General features: G+C 40.8%; 1 protein-coding gene across 1 annotated transcript; it reads left to right on the top strand.

The window, feature by feature from the left end:
• The first annotated feature begins 512 nt into the window (after positions 1 to 512).
• On the top strand, positions 513 to 14,283 carry snrnp70 (small nuclear ribonucleoprotein 70 (U1)). The gene is made up of 10 exons (XM_044331872.1): positions 513 to 729; positions 1,069 to 1,222; positions 1,322 to 1,384; positions 4,864 to 4,918; positions 5,014 to 5,078; positions 5,204 to 5,266; positions 6,109 to 6,190; positions 11,116 to 11,217; positions 12,772 to 12,871; positions 12,959 to 14,283. Exons 2-10 carry the CDS (start codon positions 1,076 to 1,078, stop codon positions 13,701 to 13,703), a joined length of 1,422 nt encoding a protein of 473 aa, XP_044187807.1. The 5' UTR covers positions 513 to 729; positions 1,069 to 1,075; the 3' UTR covers positions 13,704 to 14,283.
• The last annotated feature ends 1,546 nt before the right edge of the window (positions 14,284 to 15,829 follow it).

Here is a 15,829-nt window from a genome sequence, read left to right as displayed (position 1 = left end):
TATTTGCATTACATGTCCTCCAGTACTACTAGGTTAATAACCAACACAGATGTTTTGGCTGTCACTGACACTATGTGGCTGGATAGTTATTTCCTTAGTTTATTTATAAATGCGTAAAAAGCCTGAAATGCCTAAAAGAATTACTGGGGTTGAGTTCTATTTGAGCTAAATTACATGTTATACATTAAATATATATGATGCAGGAAAAAAATCATATTATCCACACTGTATTTGAATATTGGTTGAAATCAGCACTGTGGTGATGCTTTGTGCTGGTGGGGTTTACGTTATTTTTTCCCCACCCGCGTTCCGCGAAGACCCGCCCTACTCTGCCTCTGATTGGCTAGTACTCGTTGCCTTCGTTGGTAAGGTTGGTTAGATTTAGGCGTGAGGCGTGAGACATGGCTCTGGGGTTCAGAGTCAGAGCCAATCAGAGGCAGAGAAGGGGCGGGTCTTCGCAGAATGCGGGTGGGAAAGAAACGCGTGAGGTTTGCGTTTACGTCGGGTGTCGCCGATTTACGGTAACCCGCCATTTTATTTTTTGAGAACATAAGCTTGCACACATTGAACTTCTTGTCGACACACGGTCTGGCTGGCAGAAGTGGTCCGTGTTTTTAGTTGTTGTTGGTCTACTTTAGTTAGAGTAAGTTGGTCCAGGAGACCGGCATATACCGCCCGCGTCTCCCCGTAGTCCATGGTCTAACCTCTGTCCGGACAGGAGGAGTGAAGGTGAGAAAGATAACGAGGCTCTGTGTTAGCACAGTTAGCATGTTGGCTAAGTGGAGCTAAGGGCTCCACTAAAGTCTCAAAGCTAATTGCTGGAGTGAAAATGATTACTGCACAACTTCTATCAATAGTGTAACTGTACTTTTTGTATGACGAATAATGTTTTCTCAACTGATGAGACGTGTACAAACGGCACATGCTAAAGACAACAACTAGCACATCATGCTAACGTTACCTTACGTGCCAGCTTCCGTTATTGGTTTTGGCCTGTCGCCTACTGGTTGAGTATTGCAGCGTGTCAGCTGATAGTCCCATAAATTATGCACTGATTTGTCTATTTAGGTGAAAGATGACGCAGTTTTTACCTCCGAACCTGCTGGCCCTTTTTGCACCGCGGGACCCCATCCCTTTCCTGCCTCAGCTGGAGAAGCTGCCCCATGAGAAACATCACAACCAGCCTTACAGTGGCATTGCGCCGTTCATCAGGCACTTCGAGGTGAATATTGAGTCTTCTGTAATATGTATATTTTATTTCATCTACATTTTCTTCCTTAGTACATTCACCCTGTGTTGACATATTCTCTTTTGTGATCAGGACCCTAGAGATGCCCCTCCACCAACAAGGGCTGAGACTCGTGAGGAGCGGCTGGAGAGGAAGGTGAGAAAATAAAGAGCATGGATGTTTATACCTACCATACACTAGAAGACTGACAGCCTCTCACATCTAAAGACAGTGTGTCATAAGTCACTGAGTTTTTAGTCACAGACTATAAGATTTTGCAAAGACTGGAGATCTTGCAGGGTCACTATTTAAAAGACTATAACTAGATTCTTTTTGAGATTATTTCCAATCCTGCTCCTGGTGGAAATTTACAAGAAGAAAAACTGCTGAACAATGGAATATAAACAGAAGCTGGTTTTGGTCACAGCTGCCCTTGTGTGTGTGTGTGTGTGCGTGCAGTGGTTTGTTCCGAAAAACCAGTCAAAAAGAAAATGTAAATGAATTAATTAATTCAGTTAAAACTGAACGACTGTGAAGAGGCACTCTTAATAACACAACGAAGCACATCATGTTTAATTAGGAAAGTTTAAACACACACACACAAAGGCCAACCATTTACTACATACTGCCATTAGAAACTGAGTACAATTAACTGATAATATGCCTGATCAGCCACCATCTGTAATCAATACAAACACACATTAATAGACTGTAATCCATTAATCGAACCACTAACTAACAGCAGTCAATGTCGGACAACCGTATCATACTTTAACAATTACCTAACGTTAGTGGTGACAAAACATAAGAAAATATTCATATTAGCAGTTTGAATTAAAATGAAGATCCCTGTGCTCTCTGGGGAAAATATTATGCCAAACTCCCTTTAAGAAATAATACATTATCAATTCCTTACATCACCTTAAAATCACATAACTCTAGAAACAAGTAGGGCTGTAGTCTCCAGGTCGACTGGTGGATTAGTTGGTCGATATGCTCGCCTCCGACCAAATTCTCATTGGTCGAATAATCTGTTATTTTCATAAGGAGAAAAGTGCTACATCAATAGCTTTCTAGGACTAATCTATTATTTCCTGCGGTGGGAGGGACAGACTAACAAATTACCTGTGAAAATGGGGGTGTATTCAAAACACCCCCGTTGTTTTCACAACTTTGAACTTGCCCAACCTAATGGAGACTGCTGGGTCTAACTGTACTCAACGTTTACTGAACGTACTGAACATTTTACTGAACCAGTGTTTCTCTTATAATTAAAACAACAAGAGGCCAAAAATGTTTTTTAATGCCAAATATCCATTCATTTGGAAATCAATAGTGTTTGGGAGCCTCTTTGCAGTGCTGTTCTGAAACGTGAGTCAACCTCTGTGTTTTTACCTAGGACACTATTGGTAGCGTAACTTTGTTTAGGAACAGGGAATTGCTTAATATGTTTGCTTAGCGGGTGGGAAAGAGAGATGGGCAGGAAAATGACAGTGGATGTGAGCGGAGCAGAGGAAAAGGTTAGTGGTAATTTGTCAGTCTGGCAGTAAATGTACAGTACAGACTACAGTGTAACAGTTAATAAATGCTAAAAAGTCACGTCTTTTGTTTCCCCAAGTGCTGGAAAAGTGAAGGCGGTTAGCTCCAAAGTTGGCAAGAATGGGTTAGCCTAACCTGAAGATGCAAAACAGTGAAACAGAGAACGGAGAAATGTGTGGCTGCTGAGCTCACTGTGCACTCTGTCCTGACTAATCGATTAGTTGAGGATTATGTACCATTTCAGTTGACCAAGATTTTCCTTGGTTGACAACAGTCCTAGAAACAAGATAAAAGGTGTTATATGTCAACAGTCTTCTTGTCAATTTGGCATCGATATAATCTGTAAAGAAGCTGTACTTGCATACAAACTTCACATTTGGGTCTTTTTCGCCTCAACCTGCTACCAGCCTCCATTGGTGAGCTGAGAAAGTTTAGCGGGAGAACACTGTGGGAATGAGAGGCAAACCATTTCAAAAATTAAGATTTCTCACTAAAATAATGGCTGGTTAGTGGATGAGATACACACTGAATTAAACAGCGACTCATAACATTGTTAGTTCTCTGTCTACCCCGTGTGTGATGGTACAGTGTTTTAGGCTGTTAAAGTAACTACCCAGATGCTGCTTCCTGTTTGCTGCTGAAGAGGGCGCACTTATTGGTTGTTGAGAATATTCACAGGGATGTCAACAGTTCACTGCTGAGATTAATTTTGACCAGTTACACATGTTGGTCAATAGGTTAACTTGCAGACACACTCTGCTAACGGCTGGACAGTTACATGTTCACAATATCAGATCTTTTTTTTGAATGGATAAAGTAGTGGTGTAAAACTGACTACTACAGAGTGTTGCATTATGGGTTGTTTGTAGCATTAATGTTGCTAGGCTAGTGAGTGTCTTAAAGTCTATTTATAGTGAGTGTGTTAGCATCAGTTAGCACTAAAAGTGTTTGGTTAGTCCAGTTTAACCTGCAGGAGTTTCTGAGGGATTGTGTAACATGTTTTTCTGCCACAGAGGAAATAAATTCATGACAAGCTCTCACTAACGAAAACTACGTCACAATTTTTCTTGAAAATTAAACAGCTAATTATTGGTTAATGGGTGTTGGTCTGTCAAAAGCAAAATTAACCAAAACTGACATCCCTAGTTCACGTCATTGAACTTCACTATTTGCATGAGAGAGAAAGAGGCTAGAGACTAAAGACTTACAATAATATTAAACATGTTTGATTTTGTTGGAACATGAAGACGAGAAAAAGACTGACTTAAGACAGCTCAGACTGAGTTCATCACCTTACACCAAACAATCAAGATGACGGGAGCGCACCACAACTATAGCAAAACTGTCATGATTTTACTCTGACACTGGAAATTTGTCTGTGACAGTGAGGTCATTTGAAAAGTCATTTGGTGTAAGGCCAGCAAGGCTTTCTGCCTTGGAATGCTATGCATGCGTGTGCGTGCGTGCGTGTATGTACGAAGCATCATTGGCTTGCTATCTATAAGATTGCATATCTATTGTCATAAACACAGCACCAGTCACTTAACAGAATAATTCACCAGCTTTTTTTTTTAACACCCATTATTTTCATGGTTTATTTGATCATGTGGCCAGTTTTAGATTTCAGCTGGACTGATCCCATGCCAAGTTATCCCCAAGCACATGACTTGTCTATGATCATTAGTCTTTGCTTTGTAAACAAGTGAAATGCATAATCAGACACTCAAACAGTTCAAGAGAAGTCTTGGAATTAGCAAATCTATGCAGAGTATGGTTTCACACACAGCATCAAGATTTTATGGAAGTGAAATCCATACAGACAGCATTTTGGGGATTTTGCACCAGATTATTATGTTACTATTGGTGAGTTTTTCCTCTTGGTAACTCAGTTTGTATCATTTTACAGCAGGTACACATGAAAAGTTTGACTTGGGTTCATTCCCCTTTATTTTGGTCATAGCACAAGGGGCCGCACACAGACTGGGGCAGCGACTCTAAGCCAGCACTAGCATTTTTATGAGCATTGTTATCCACAGAGAGCCTTCCCTGAGTGATTGTTGCAGATTTACCATTTACTGAGTCTTTTGCTTTTGCAGAGACGAGAGAAGATTGAGAGGAGGCAAGCAGTGGTGGAGACAGAACTCAAGCTTTGTAAGTTTTCACAGTGACATACAGTACAAGCTCTTTTCACTGTATATGATTTCATGGTTTGAACTAATCCTGCTTTCCTATTTGCGTTATGTCAGGGGATCCCCATAATGACCCCAATGCGCAAGGTGATGCCTTCAAGACATTGTTTGTTGCACGAGTGGTGAGTACATTAAAATCACATCCATTTTTTTTCAAGTATACTTACAGCAGGTCTGTGAATTCAGCAGTTGTAATTCTTTTGTCATCACTGCTCATGTCTAATGGTATTTTTGTCTTTTGTTGTAGAACTATGATACGACAGAGTCCAAGCTTCGCCGTGAGTTTGAGGTCTATGGCCCCATCAAACGGGTATGCTCAGCTGCTGTTGCTCACTTGTCTACACCTGTTCACATGTTTGCATTAAGTTTACTAACTACACTGTTATTAAATTCACTGTGATTGTATATTCTCAAAAAAGCCTAGGGGTGGAAATTTTCCTCCATAAACTACAATTTTCAAATGTTCAAAACTTAACCTGCAACCTGAATGACACCTGAGCAGCAGACGATATGAAACGTTAAGAGCTACACAGTCAAGCTCCCAGCATAGTCTGTGTGCAATCTTCTGTGCAACTGGCTGCGACAATTAACACGCATACTGGCATGAGCTGCACTCTTGTATGTGCAGGAGTTGCCACTGCTCTCTGGCACTGTAGTGGGTGCTGTGTGCTAAGAAAGCAGGAAAAGCTGAATGTGACAGGTCTTAGTTAAAACTTTTACAAATAGAATTTTGTTATGCTATGTCAGTGTAATGTAAATTCTAAATAGTTGTAATTGAAGTTACATGTACTGTATGTATATGTTGTAGACAAAACTCAGCTAATTGCACCCTAATAAACAATGCAAATACCGAGGGATATATAAAATGAAAACAAAAAATAATGAAAGGAATATGCTCAGTCACTGGAAACATGGAACTACTACCTGATCTGCAATAAATGGTACATTTAGGAGACCTATATAATATTCTATATTTGTTGACACTGTTAGAAAGGCATTGATTCAACTGTGGTTGTTTTTGGTTGAAGTTTGTGGTTCTGGATTGCGTGTCACTGATATATTCATACACACATCTGACGTGGCGTGTTTGGGTATTCTTGTCTTATGATGCATTCCAAAGCCAACCAACATCTCCATACCTGTTTCTTCCAGATCTACATAGTCTACAACAAGAGGACGGGGAAGCCTCGGGGCTATGCATTCATTGAGTATGAGCATGAACGAGACATGCACTGTGAGTACCAATGAAGAGTGCTGAGCTCAAACCATTCTGTATATTACATGTTCGTAAAGACTGACCTCTGACATGCAGGGTGGTTCTTCAGTCGGACCCCCTTCCCTTTATTCTATCATGGCTATTTTTGTTATGGTAATGGGGAGGCAGCTTTCTTTAAACACCTTGGGAAGGTGACAACTACTAGTAAAGCAAATTGATGTTTATGGCATCAAAGGAATCAGAACTTCTAGACATATGTTTTACAATTTGCATGTTGAAATTGGAGTCTGGTGGTTGTGTGATGTGTGTGTCTGTGTTTGTTGCGTGTTATCAGTTGACTAATAGTTTTGTTGAGGATGGGAACTGCTTCATTCAGTGGGGCATCATGGGAAAAGTGGGAGGACCAAGAGGTAGAAGTGTCTTTCATTTGTGAACCTCAACATCTTTGCCTGTCAAGGGCACATTGTCTTAACTGTTAGGCGTTGTAGCTCTGTGGAAGAGCAGCTCTCCTGGTTGGACTGTAATGGTAAGCACAAGGTCAGACTGGTCACCAAGCATTGAATGGGATTTTTTTTTTTTTTTACCAGAAATGTGTCAAGGACTGTATGGAAACCCATCTTTTGTATGACTAGGTATTGAGCTTGTTTGTTTGACAAAGTTTTTATTGGTGGTCTTCAACCCTGGTCATGGTGAGATTAGTTCAACTTCACCACACTAGTGACAGATTTTAATCTGGTGGTGATGCCACAGTGAAAAATGCAGTGTTGTCTAATTAGACAAGTGAATGGTGCCATCTAACACAATGACATCATTCTGGGATATAACAGTTGAAATACACCAGGCACGGACGCAACGCAGCACGTAGGCGGGGCGGAGCAGGTTTTTTTTTTTACCTGATACACCAACTGCGTCTTGTAGCATGTGGTTGCGTGCCAACCGTGTTTTCTGAGTAGATTTCAAGTAGGGTACTTTGGAAAGTTAAAGCATTTGCCACTTAAACTATTACAAAAATAAGACCTGTCTACATGTGTTCTATAAATTTATTTTCATATGTACTTTTAGTTGTGAGTCAGATCAAATTCATATTGCCTATTAATGTTATGTAAACAAGTTGATGGAGTGTTGCAAAAAACAAAGTACGTTCCAGATTACCTGTGTTATGTTCATTCATGGACAGGTAAATAGAAGGAACGATGATGATCAGCAGATAATGCAGTTAGTTATGCAGAGTTTTGAAGCGTTGTTTTTGGTTGAAGTTTGTGGTTCTGGATTGCGTGTCACTGATATATTCATACACACATCTGATGCGGCGTGTTTGGGTATTCTTGTCTTATGATGCATTCCAAAGCCAACCAACATCTCCCTGCCTGTTTCTTCCAGATCTACATAGTCTACAACAAGAGGACGGGGAAGCCTCGGGGCTATGCTAACTTCAATTAGCATAGCCAACTGAAGTTAGTTCACCAAATTCAGTACCAGGTTATATTAACTGGTACTGAATTTATTAACCAGATCATTTAAACTACAGGATCATGGATACACATTGATTTGATTTATTTTAACGTGCAATGTAAAAAAAAAAATCCACAAGGTTGCACTGCTGCGTCACATTGCCTCTGGTACGATGAGGTATTTATTTTAATCATTTTTAAACAGATAGTACTCGTTTTTACAGTTTCATGTAATTTTTACCTGTTGGAGGGCCGCGTAGACCAGCCTTGTTTTAAAACTAGAGATAAGGAGTGTGATACCTGCGCGGCTTCTATGATGGATGTAGCAGCTTCATTTGATTGTAATGGAGGTGCACTGATGTGGCCATGCTGTGGTAGACGTGTCGCACCACGTCCGTGCCTGGTGTATTTTGGCCGTTAGTGCTATCAGCTCTTCAAGACCAGAGTTGCTGAATCACAGCTATGATGTAGTCACAACAGGGGGTGAACTGAGGGGGGATGTGGGGCTAAACAGTATATTAACTGTGTGTTGTTCTCATTGCCACTGCAGCCGCCAATCTGTGATGGCTATTGGCCAGAGCTGGCTGGCAGATGATGATGGTTATGATTCATCTACACCCTACTACCACAGCTCAGTATATGGTTGGTATAATGGGTTTGTATGATGGGTAAGATTTCTTTCCACCCTCCATCTCCTACATAGGGAAGAGGAGCTACGTTCAATGGGAAAAGCATCTTTCTTTTGCAAGCCCTGAAGAGCTTTCAGTGCAACTGCTATTACTTGGATCTTAGGCTTTGACCATTGAACGCACCCCTGACCACTAGCGTATTAAATATTGCCCAATGATTCTGCCCTTTATGTTAAAGCCACCTCAGGTTGCTCAGGGCTCATACATAGCAATGACATAGCTGTATGGAGGTACTGGAAGTCAGTGAGCAAGTAAGAGAAATCAAAAAGCTACATTACACAGCTGTCAGTCCCACCAGGTTCTTCTGGAGTTTGTTGTGATTAATGCTGTGCAGATTGACTGAATTTGTAGGAGCTTCTCAGAACAATAGTGACACAATTTTCAGTCGTTTTTGGTGTGTAGCAGTAAATTGCAGTAATGTGTAAATGTAGGTCCGCAGGGAAAGGTGCTTGTTTAAAGAAGTGAACGACCATATTTTCAATAAGAGTAAAAATTGTACTAACTTTTTTTAGTTTTAGTACAGTTTCATTTTTGTCTGCAAATTTAGAAACATGTAGGTTCATGACTGTTCTCTAAATGTGTGTGTAGATGGATGGGTGGCATTCACTGTCAACTGGCAAAGTTGACATCAATCAAATTCTATCATCATTATCACCTCAACGTGTCTGCTAGGCGCAAGTGTTCTGCTAAATATTAGTGCCAATTTAAAAAGGCAGTGAAAGATGTAAATAATGGAAGCTGGGCAGTGGACATTAACTCAGCTGTTCAGATGACACTTTCCTGTGACTCCATTCCCCAAACTGTTTCTCTCAGTCAAACTTTGGGAGCCCAATTAGCTTGATATTATTCACAACCCCGTTTGATCTGGAAAATGTTCAAATCTCATCTGAGAAGTTGATATATATAATATATATGTCTGAGCTGGCTTTAATAGAAAAGGCAAATGAGGGGAATTTTCTTGGTAATTATGCTAAATGGGCTATTCATACATTATTTATTCACTACATAACTAAATGTAGACACTAGTTAAGTTGGCCTTACAGATTCCTTCAAAACAATAGTAAATTCAAGAAAAAAAAAATAGATCCTACAGTTTCATCATATGACATGTCAGTAATGAAGTTAAGACACTGGATGCCCTAGATCATTTCTACTAGACATGTCTCAAGCCTCATTAGTTGTTTGGGGTTGTGATAAGGCAACTCCTGTAAGGAAGCAGCCCCGTTTTTTTTTTTGTTTTGTTTTTTTTGTTTTTTTGTTTTGTTTTTTTTGTGCTTTTTTTCAGTTGGTCAGTTTGGTAGGACTGGTGGGGGTTTGGTAAGGCCCTATCATTGGATGGGATGTTGTCATCCTTAGTGAACACAGACGTTGGAGGGGTTCTGGTAAGGCCCCTGGTGGAGGTGCTGGGACAGCATTTGTATTTTGGTGCTGAAGGATTGTAGTAAGGCCCTAAGACTGGGGCAGAGACTTTCATAAGGCCCAAGAGTGAGGTATTATGGTAAGACCATCAACTGCATAGTCTGAGTGAGGGAGTTTGGTAAGGCCCTCAGACTGTATACTATTGTATGTGAGGATTTGGTAAGGCCCTCAAGACTGTATGCTATAATTGATGGGTTTTGGTAAGGCCCTGTTCTTGGACATAAAAGTTGTACCCTCAGTGATCATCACCACATCAGACCAGTGTAGCAGCCAGGAGCCACCTGGATCTCGCAGAGTCCTTTCGTTATACAAGATGGATCAAAAGACTGTTGTGTGGTATAATGGGATGAGGTGTGGGACAAAGTCTGACTGTACACAAGGTTGTAAATATGCCAAATGCTGGAGACTCCTTGTTAATGACAGCTCCTTACTGTTGGTTTGCGTCCATCATGTTGCTGTATTAAGAGGATGGTAAGCTGGTAAAAGGTTTCAGCAGATTAAAGCCAATACAGTAGAACAGACCATTGCCATATCATAATACTGTTAATGTACACACATTTTCAGTTTTTCATCATTTCCTTTGGGACATCAACAAATCTGTGAGAAATGTTTTCTCAAGCATTTGTAAAATAAAAGTCAAAATCAAGTGTCCAAAGTGTCGGGACTAAAACAAACAATAGATTGTTAATCAGAATACTGAAGCGATACAAATTGTGCCAGGATGATAAAACATGATTTAAAAAAAAAAAAAAAAAAAAAAAAAAAAAGACATTTCACCTGTAAGCTAAGTGGAAAATGTACAGTACATATGATTATGATAACAGCAGTGCTTTCATTGTATACAACTACAATGTCAACTGCTCCAACATGTTTGGTTAAATTTAGCAAATGCACTGAAGATTGAATGTCACTTTGCGGTTTGTTTGACAGTTCTAGTTTGTCACAGTCAAATCTGTGTGAGAGATTGAGTATTTATTCAAATCTGAAGAGTAACTTGCCACCGTGCCTTTACAGTAGTAATGAATCATTAGGTAGTAAACTATATATTTAAAGAGATGGCACATCAAGAAAATTGGAAATTAAATCCTCACAAGTATCCTTAAGAAACCCGGACAACATAAAGCACTCTAATTTAATGTAGATAGTGAAAGAAGTGAAAGCTGGGTATTCAAATGATGCAGTTAAAAGTGTAACGTATCGATCACTCATCTGGTGGAAGGAAGTCTACTCCCATTATCCTTCGGCTTTTACCCAGAGAGCAGCCATCTCGGCCTCGCCTGCTCCTGGTCAGTATAATAATGCACTGTTTGTTTCCTTGGCCACATTGATGCAGTCCTACTCCTATCTCACCTCTGTCTTCCCTCTCCCAATTCCTCTTCTCCAGCTGCCTACAAGCATGCAGATGGGAAGAAGATTGACGGCAGGAGAGTGCTGGTGGACGTGGAACGAGGACGCACTGTCAAAGGATGGCATCCTCGAAGGCTAGGTCAGCTGCCTTTCTTATATTACGCTTTCATTTCATACCAAAGAAGAATAAACTGAACTCAACCCAAACTAATACTAGAGTTCTTGGCGACAGTACCAAGACCTCTACATGAACTCTTTTGAGAGGAGCATTGCAGGTTCTGTAGCAGCTATACTTGACACTGTGAGGCTACTCAGCTCAATGCTGATGTTTAGAAAGTATGTTTTACCATCTTAGTTAAGTGTGTTAACATGCTGACATTTAATGACAACTAAACACAAAGTACAGCTTAGACTGATGGGAATATCATCAATGTTGTAGGAATCTGCTCATAAACACATTTCAATGTGTTTGTTATTGCAGTACTGATGTTTGTATGGCTTGTGTTCTGTCTTGAGAATACTTGTCTTGCTGCTGTCTTTTATATCATCTTCTTGTCTTTGTTCTGTAAATTTGATCATTTTAAATTTTGTTTCAAAACATCTCTCCAAAGACTGCAGTTGAAAATTAGCCAGCTGGCTAACACTGGCACACGTTGTCCTTTATAAATGAAATGAAATGAAATTTTGACCTGATGATGGCAGTAAGTTATAATTAAAATTCATCCTCCAGGGACAATGAATGTCTCAAATGACATCACAAACCATCTGATAGTTAGTCTTAACCAAAGTGAAGGAATAGCCAACAGTACTATAGCTGAGAAACATTAGTGCCTATTAAAGCTATAATATGTAACTATTTCACATTAAAATGTCTCAAAACAGCTAGACCTATGTTATATATTTTAGTGAGTTGTGTATTTGCATTATCCCATATGTTTCCAACAATTTTCAAACTTAGAGAAATCAGTCATTTTAATCAAGGCCTGACAGTTTAGTTGTTTGTTGTAGTTGAATGGAGGGTTGATGGAAGGAGAGCAGTGCAAGCTTTCTGTTGCTTGAATGCAGCCTAGTCAACTACTTGAGAACACTGGCTGATACTGGTTCAACCTCCTACGGTTGTTCAGTGTGATGTCAGCAGCCATGCAGCAGGGAGTGTGTTTTTGTTTTTTGAACTGAACTATGACCAGAATCCACTCTTATTATTTCTTTGCCTGTGCTGACATCAGATATTTTGACATCACAGATGATTAACGAAGGCATTAAACATGAAACTCATGTTGCCTTTTATTGGACGTTAGTGTGGGTGGCAGCTTTACAGCTGCACTGAACTGTATTGTATTGAGGAAAAGGCCGTGAATAATATATTCCTAATGATTGGAGATGAGGTGCATTCAAGAAAAACCCTCAGTAATAAGTTTTTATAGAAATAAAAGTGTCTACAGATAAGAAAAAGCCACAAGCATGTGGCAAATTAAAGTACAGATCCAGCCATTATGGCTGAATGATGCAAGTTTGAGCTTTGGGGTAGTATTTTCTCTGTAGCGACACACCCACACCACAGCAGCCTCGTGCCCTTTTAGACACAGTGCTGTCATCAGTCTGAACATGTCAACAGGTTTAGGGGTCTTAACTTAACACATATTTAACTTTCTCTTATGTTTTGCTTGTTGTTGGTGTTTTTTTTCCCATGTAGGTGGTGGATTGGGTGGCACTAGGAGAGGTGGAGCTGATGTCAACATCAAGCACTCTGGCCGAGATGATGCATCACGTTACGATGATCGCCCTCTGGGGGGGTGAGTACTTTTTAGTGAGGACCTGTCGTTTGGTGTTAGATTGAGTAGTGTATTTAACACTTTTCTCTTTGTCCTGACTACTCATAGTGATCGGGAGCGCGGGGAGCGGAGAGAGCGCAGTCGGGAGCGTGACCGGGATAAGGACAGAGAGCGGCGGCGATCCCGATCCCGGGAACGCCGCCGACGTACCCGTTCCCGGGAGCGAGAAAGGGAGAGAGAAAGACCAGTCGCAGGAGGGGAGGAGAACAGCAGTAGTAGCCGGCGTCGAGAGCGAGAGAAGGATCGCGGGGGGGCAGCGGGAGGAGACAGCAGAAGTAGGGAGAGGAGTCGAGACAGGAAGAGAAGGAGCAGGAGCCGGGATCGCAAGAGAGACAGGGAGAGAGGCAAGGGGCTGGATGGAGAGGAGGTCGGCCAGGGAGACGGTGCCCCTGAGGGCGGGGAGCGCATGCTGGAGGAAAACGAGGGTGAAGTGGGTGAGGGCATGGAGGAGCGTAGAGACAGAGACAGGGACAGAGAGAGGGACAGGGACCGCAGGCGCAGCCACAGGGACAGAGACAGGCGCAGGGGAGACAGGGACAGAGACAGGGAGCACAAAAGGGAACGGGGGGAGAGAGACAGGGGGGAGCGCAGAGAAGAGCGGCACGGCTCCCTACGAGACGACATGGGGCCTCAAGATGACATGGGCAATGAGGATGAGGGAGGAGAACCGCCTAACATGGAAGAGTATAGTCAGGATGGGATGATGATGGACCAGCAGTCAGTGCCATCGGCTGACGGCTACGGCTCCAGTGAGAATGGCTACAAGATGGAGGCACCGGGAGATGAGTACTAAGACGGCCCCTTTACCAACAGGCTCCCACACATAAATAAGTTGTTTCATACTGTACTTTAACTTGGCCCCTAATTTTCTGTCAAGGCACAGGAAGCCTAAATTATGTCAGGGCTTCTTCAGTACCGCATCTAGCTAGCTTTTCCTATCTGACCACGATCTGTTGAAATATTCCAATTGATATTGTTTCACACACAGCTGATGCATAGAACTGATTCGATCTCACTAAAGTGGCAGCTTTCCTGCTTTGCCCAATTAATCCGTGCCACTAAATGTTATCAGATTACCGTAGTGATTCAAGCCAATTTTTTTTTTTTTTTTCCTCATTGGTTCGGGGGAGGGGGAGGGGAGGGGAGGGGGGTGCTGCGATGAATTATAAAACACAAACTCTATTCGTTTTGAGATGGTTAGATTGTGTTCTCTTTTTATTATCAGGCTCATAAAGCAGTTAGATTACATACTTGTTTGGACCCAGTCACCTATTTCTGCTCAATGTATGTGAAATTGAAGGAAATGTAGTATTGTGTGACAATTGAGGATTGTTCTGTTTATTCATTCTGGAATAAATTTTTTTTTTAAATTATGTGTGGTGTTGTGCTAATCAGTTGATTTTCTCCTGCATCTATAATGTAGCCTGGACATGCATCTGTGTTGATGTGGTGGAATAATTATATCAAGTCTGATTTTTGTGTTGCATGAATAGAAACTAGAGACTGTCTAGAATGTACAAAAATATATCAAACACTGTATAATGAAAATAGAAGCAAGAGCATAGAGTGATTAAAAATAATGGTGAAATTCTAATCAGTGAGTCCTAATCAAGGACTATACAGTAGATAATGAGTTGTAGAGAACAGACTGGGTGATTCTGTATTAATGAATCATTCCTCAGTAACTTTAAACTGCCACAGCACAAAACTAGTCATGACTCATTCATTGCTTATTAAAAGTTTCTTTTTTTTGTGCACCTCCATGTGAAGTGGTATCACACTGAGCCAAGATGAGAATAGTAATCCTACTGTCTCTGGTTTGTTATGAACTACTTGTGAATTCTCCAGTAAAAACGACTGGTTAGTTTTACAGGATGATGCTCTACTTTGGGGAATATAAAAATGGTAAGTGAGGGTAATATAATCATGAAGTAATGAGGGACTGTATAACTTCTCAGTATGATGTATCACTGAGGTAGGCCTAAATATTGAGTAACTTTAGTAATACTTTCAAGATATTTTGACATTAGAAATTAATTAAATGTAACGGCTCAGCAAAAACAGATTTGGACCCAAAAGCACAACTACCAGAAGATCAGGTAAGATAAAAGACTCATTATTCATAGTCAAAAACAGGCAGATGACTCAAAAAGTGAGTAGGCAGAAAAAAATGGCTGGACTGCTAATGACTGTGAGTCAAAGACAGCAGAGAATGAATGGGTATGGGCTGGTATAAATAAAACTGGGCAGATTGGGGAAGTGGAAACAGGAGGGCAGGGAAGAGTTGGGCAGCAGGATCTGGACTGACAGGAGAGTTAGTTCATGGCAAGTGAGAAGATAAAAAGATGAGAAATGGATTAAGAAAAGGTTGGGCTTTATATCTTTGATAACCATTAGACTCAAGATGGATGCAAAAACAAAAGTGGTGATGACTTCCATCTCAAAAAATACCATCCAATATCTAAACTTCCTTTCTTAGCAAAAATCCTAATCATTAGTCAATTTATAACTACATGCCTTTATTGATTCACTGAACTCACTACAGCCACAACAGTCAGCCACAGTTTCACTTATTAATAACATTGTCTTCTCCCTGGATAAAAAACAATTTTGTGCTGCACTCTTCATTGACCTCTCAAAAGCATTTGATACCATTGATCATAAAATCCTACTTCATAAATGACAGTCTATGTTTAGATGAAGCCATGCTTTACAGAGAGAGGTCAGACTGATGTTACTGATGGTGCTCAGTCCAGCTATCTTACCATCAGAAATGGCTTTCCACAAGGGTTTATCCTGGGTCCACTGCTGTTTACATTACACATAAATGTCCTTTTTTTCAGATGATACACCCCAGCCCAGGTCCTGACTTGTCTTCAGTCTGCTTTTGATGCGTTCCAATTAGCACTCCTTCATCAC

This window comes from Thunnus albacares, chromosome 17 (assembly GCF_914725855.1).
Source record: "Thunnus albacares chromosome 17, fThuAlb1.1, whole genome shotgun sequence".
Taxonomy (NCBI): domain Eukaryota; kingdom Metazoa; phylum Chordata; class Actinopteri; order Scombriformes; family Scombridae; genus Thunnus; species Thunnus albacares.
Note: the sequence above shows the minus strand (reverse complement) of the source record. Positions and strands in the feature narration are given on the sequence as shown.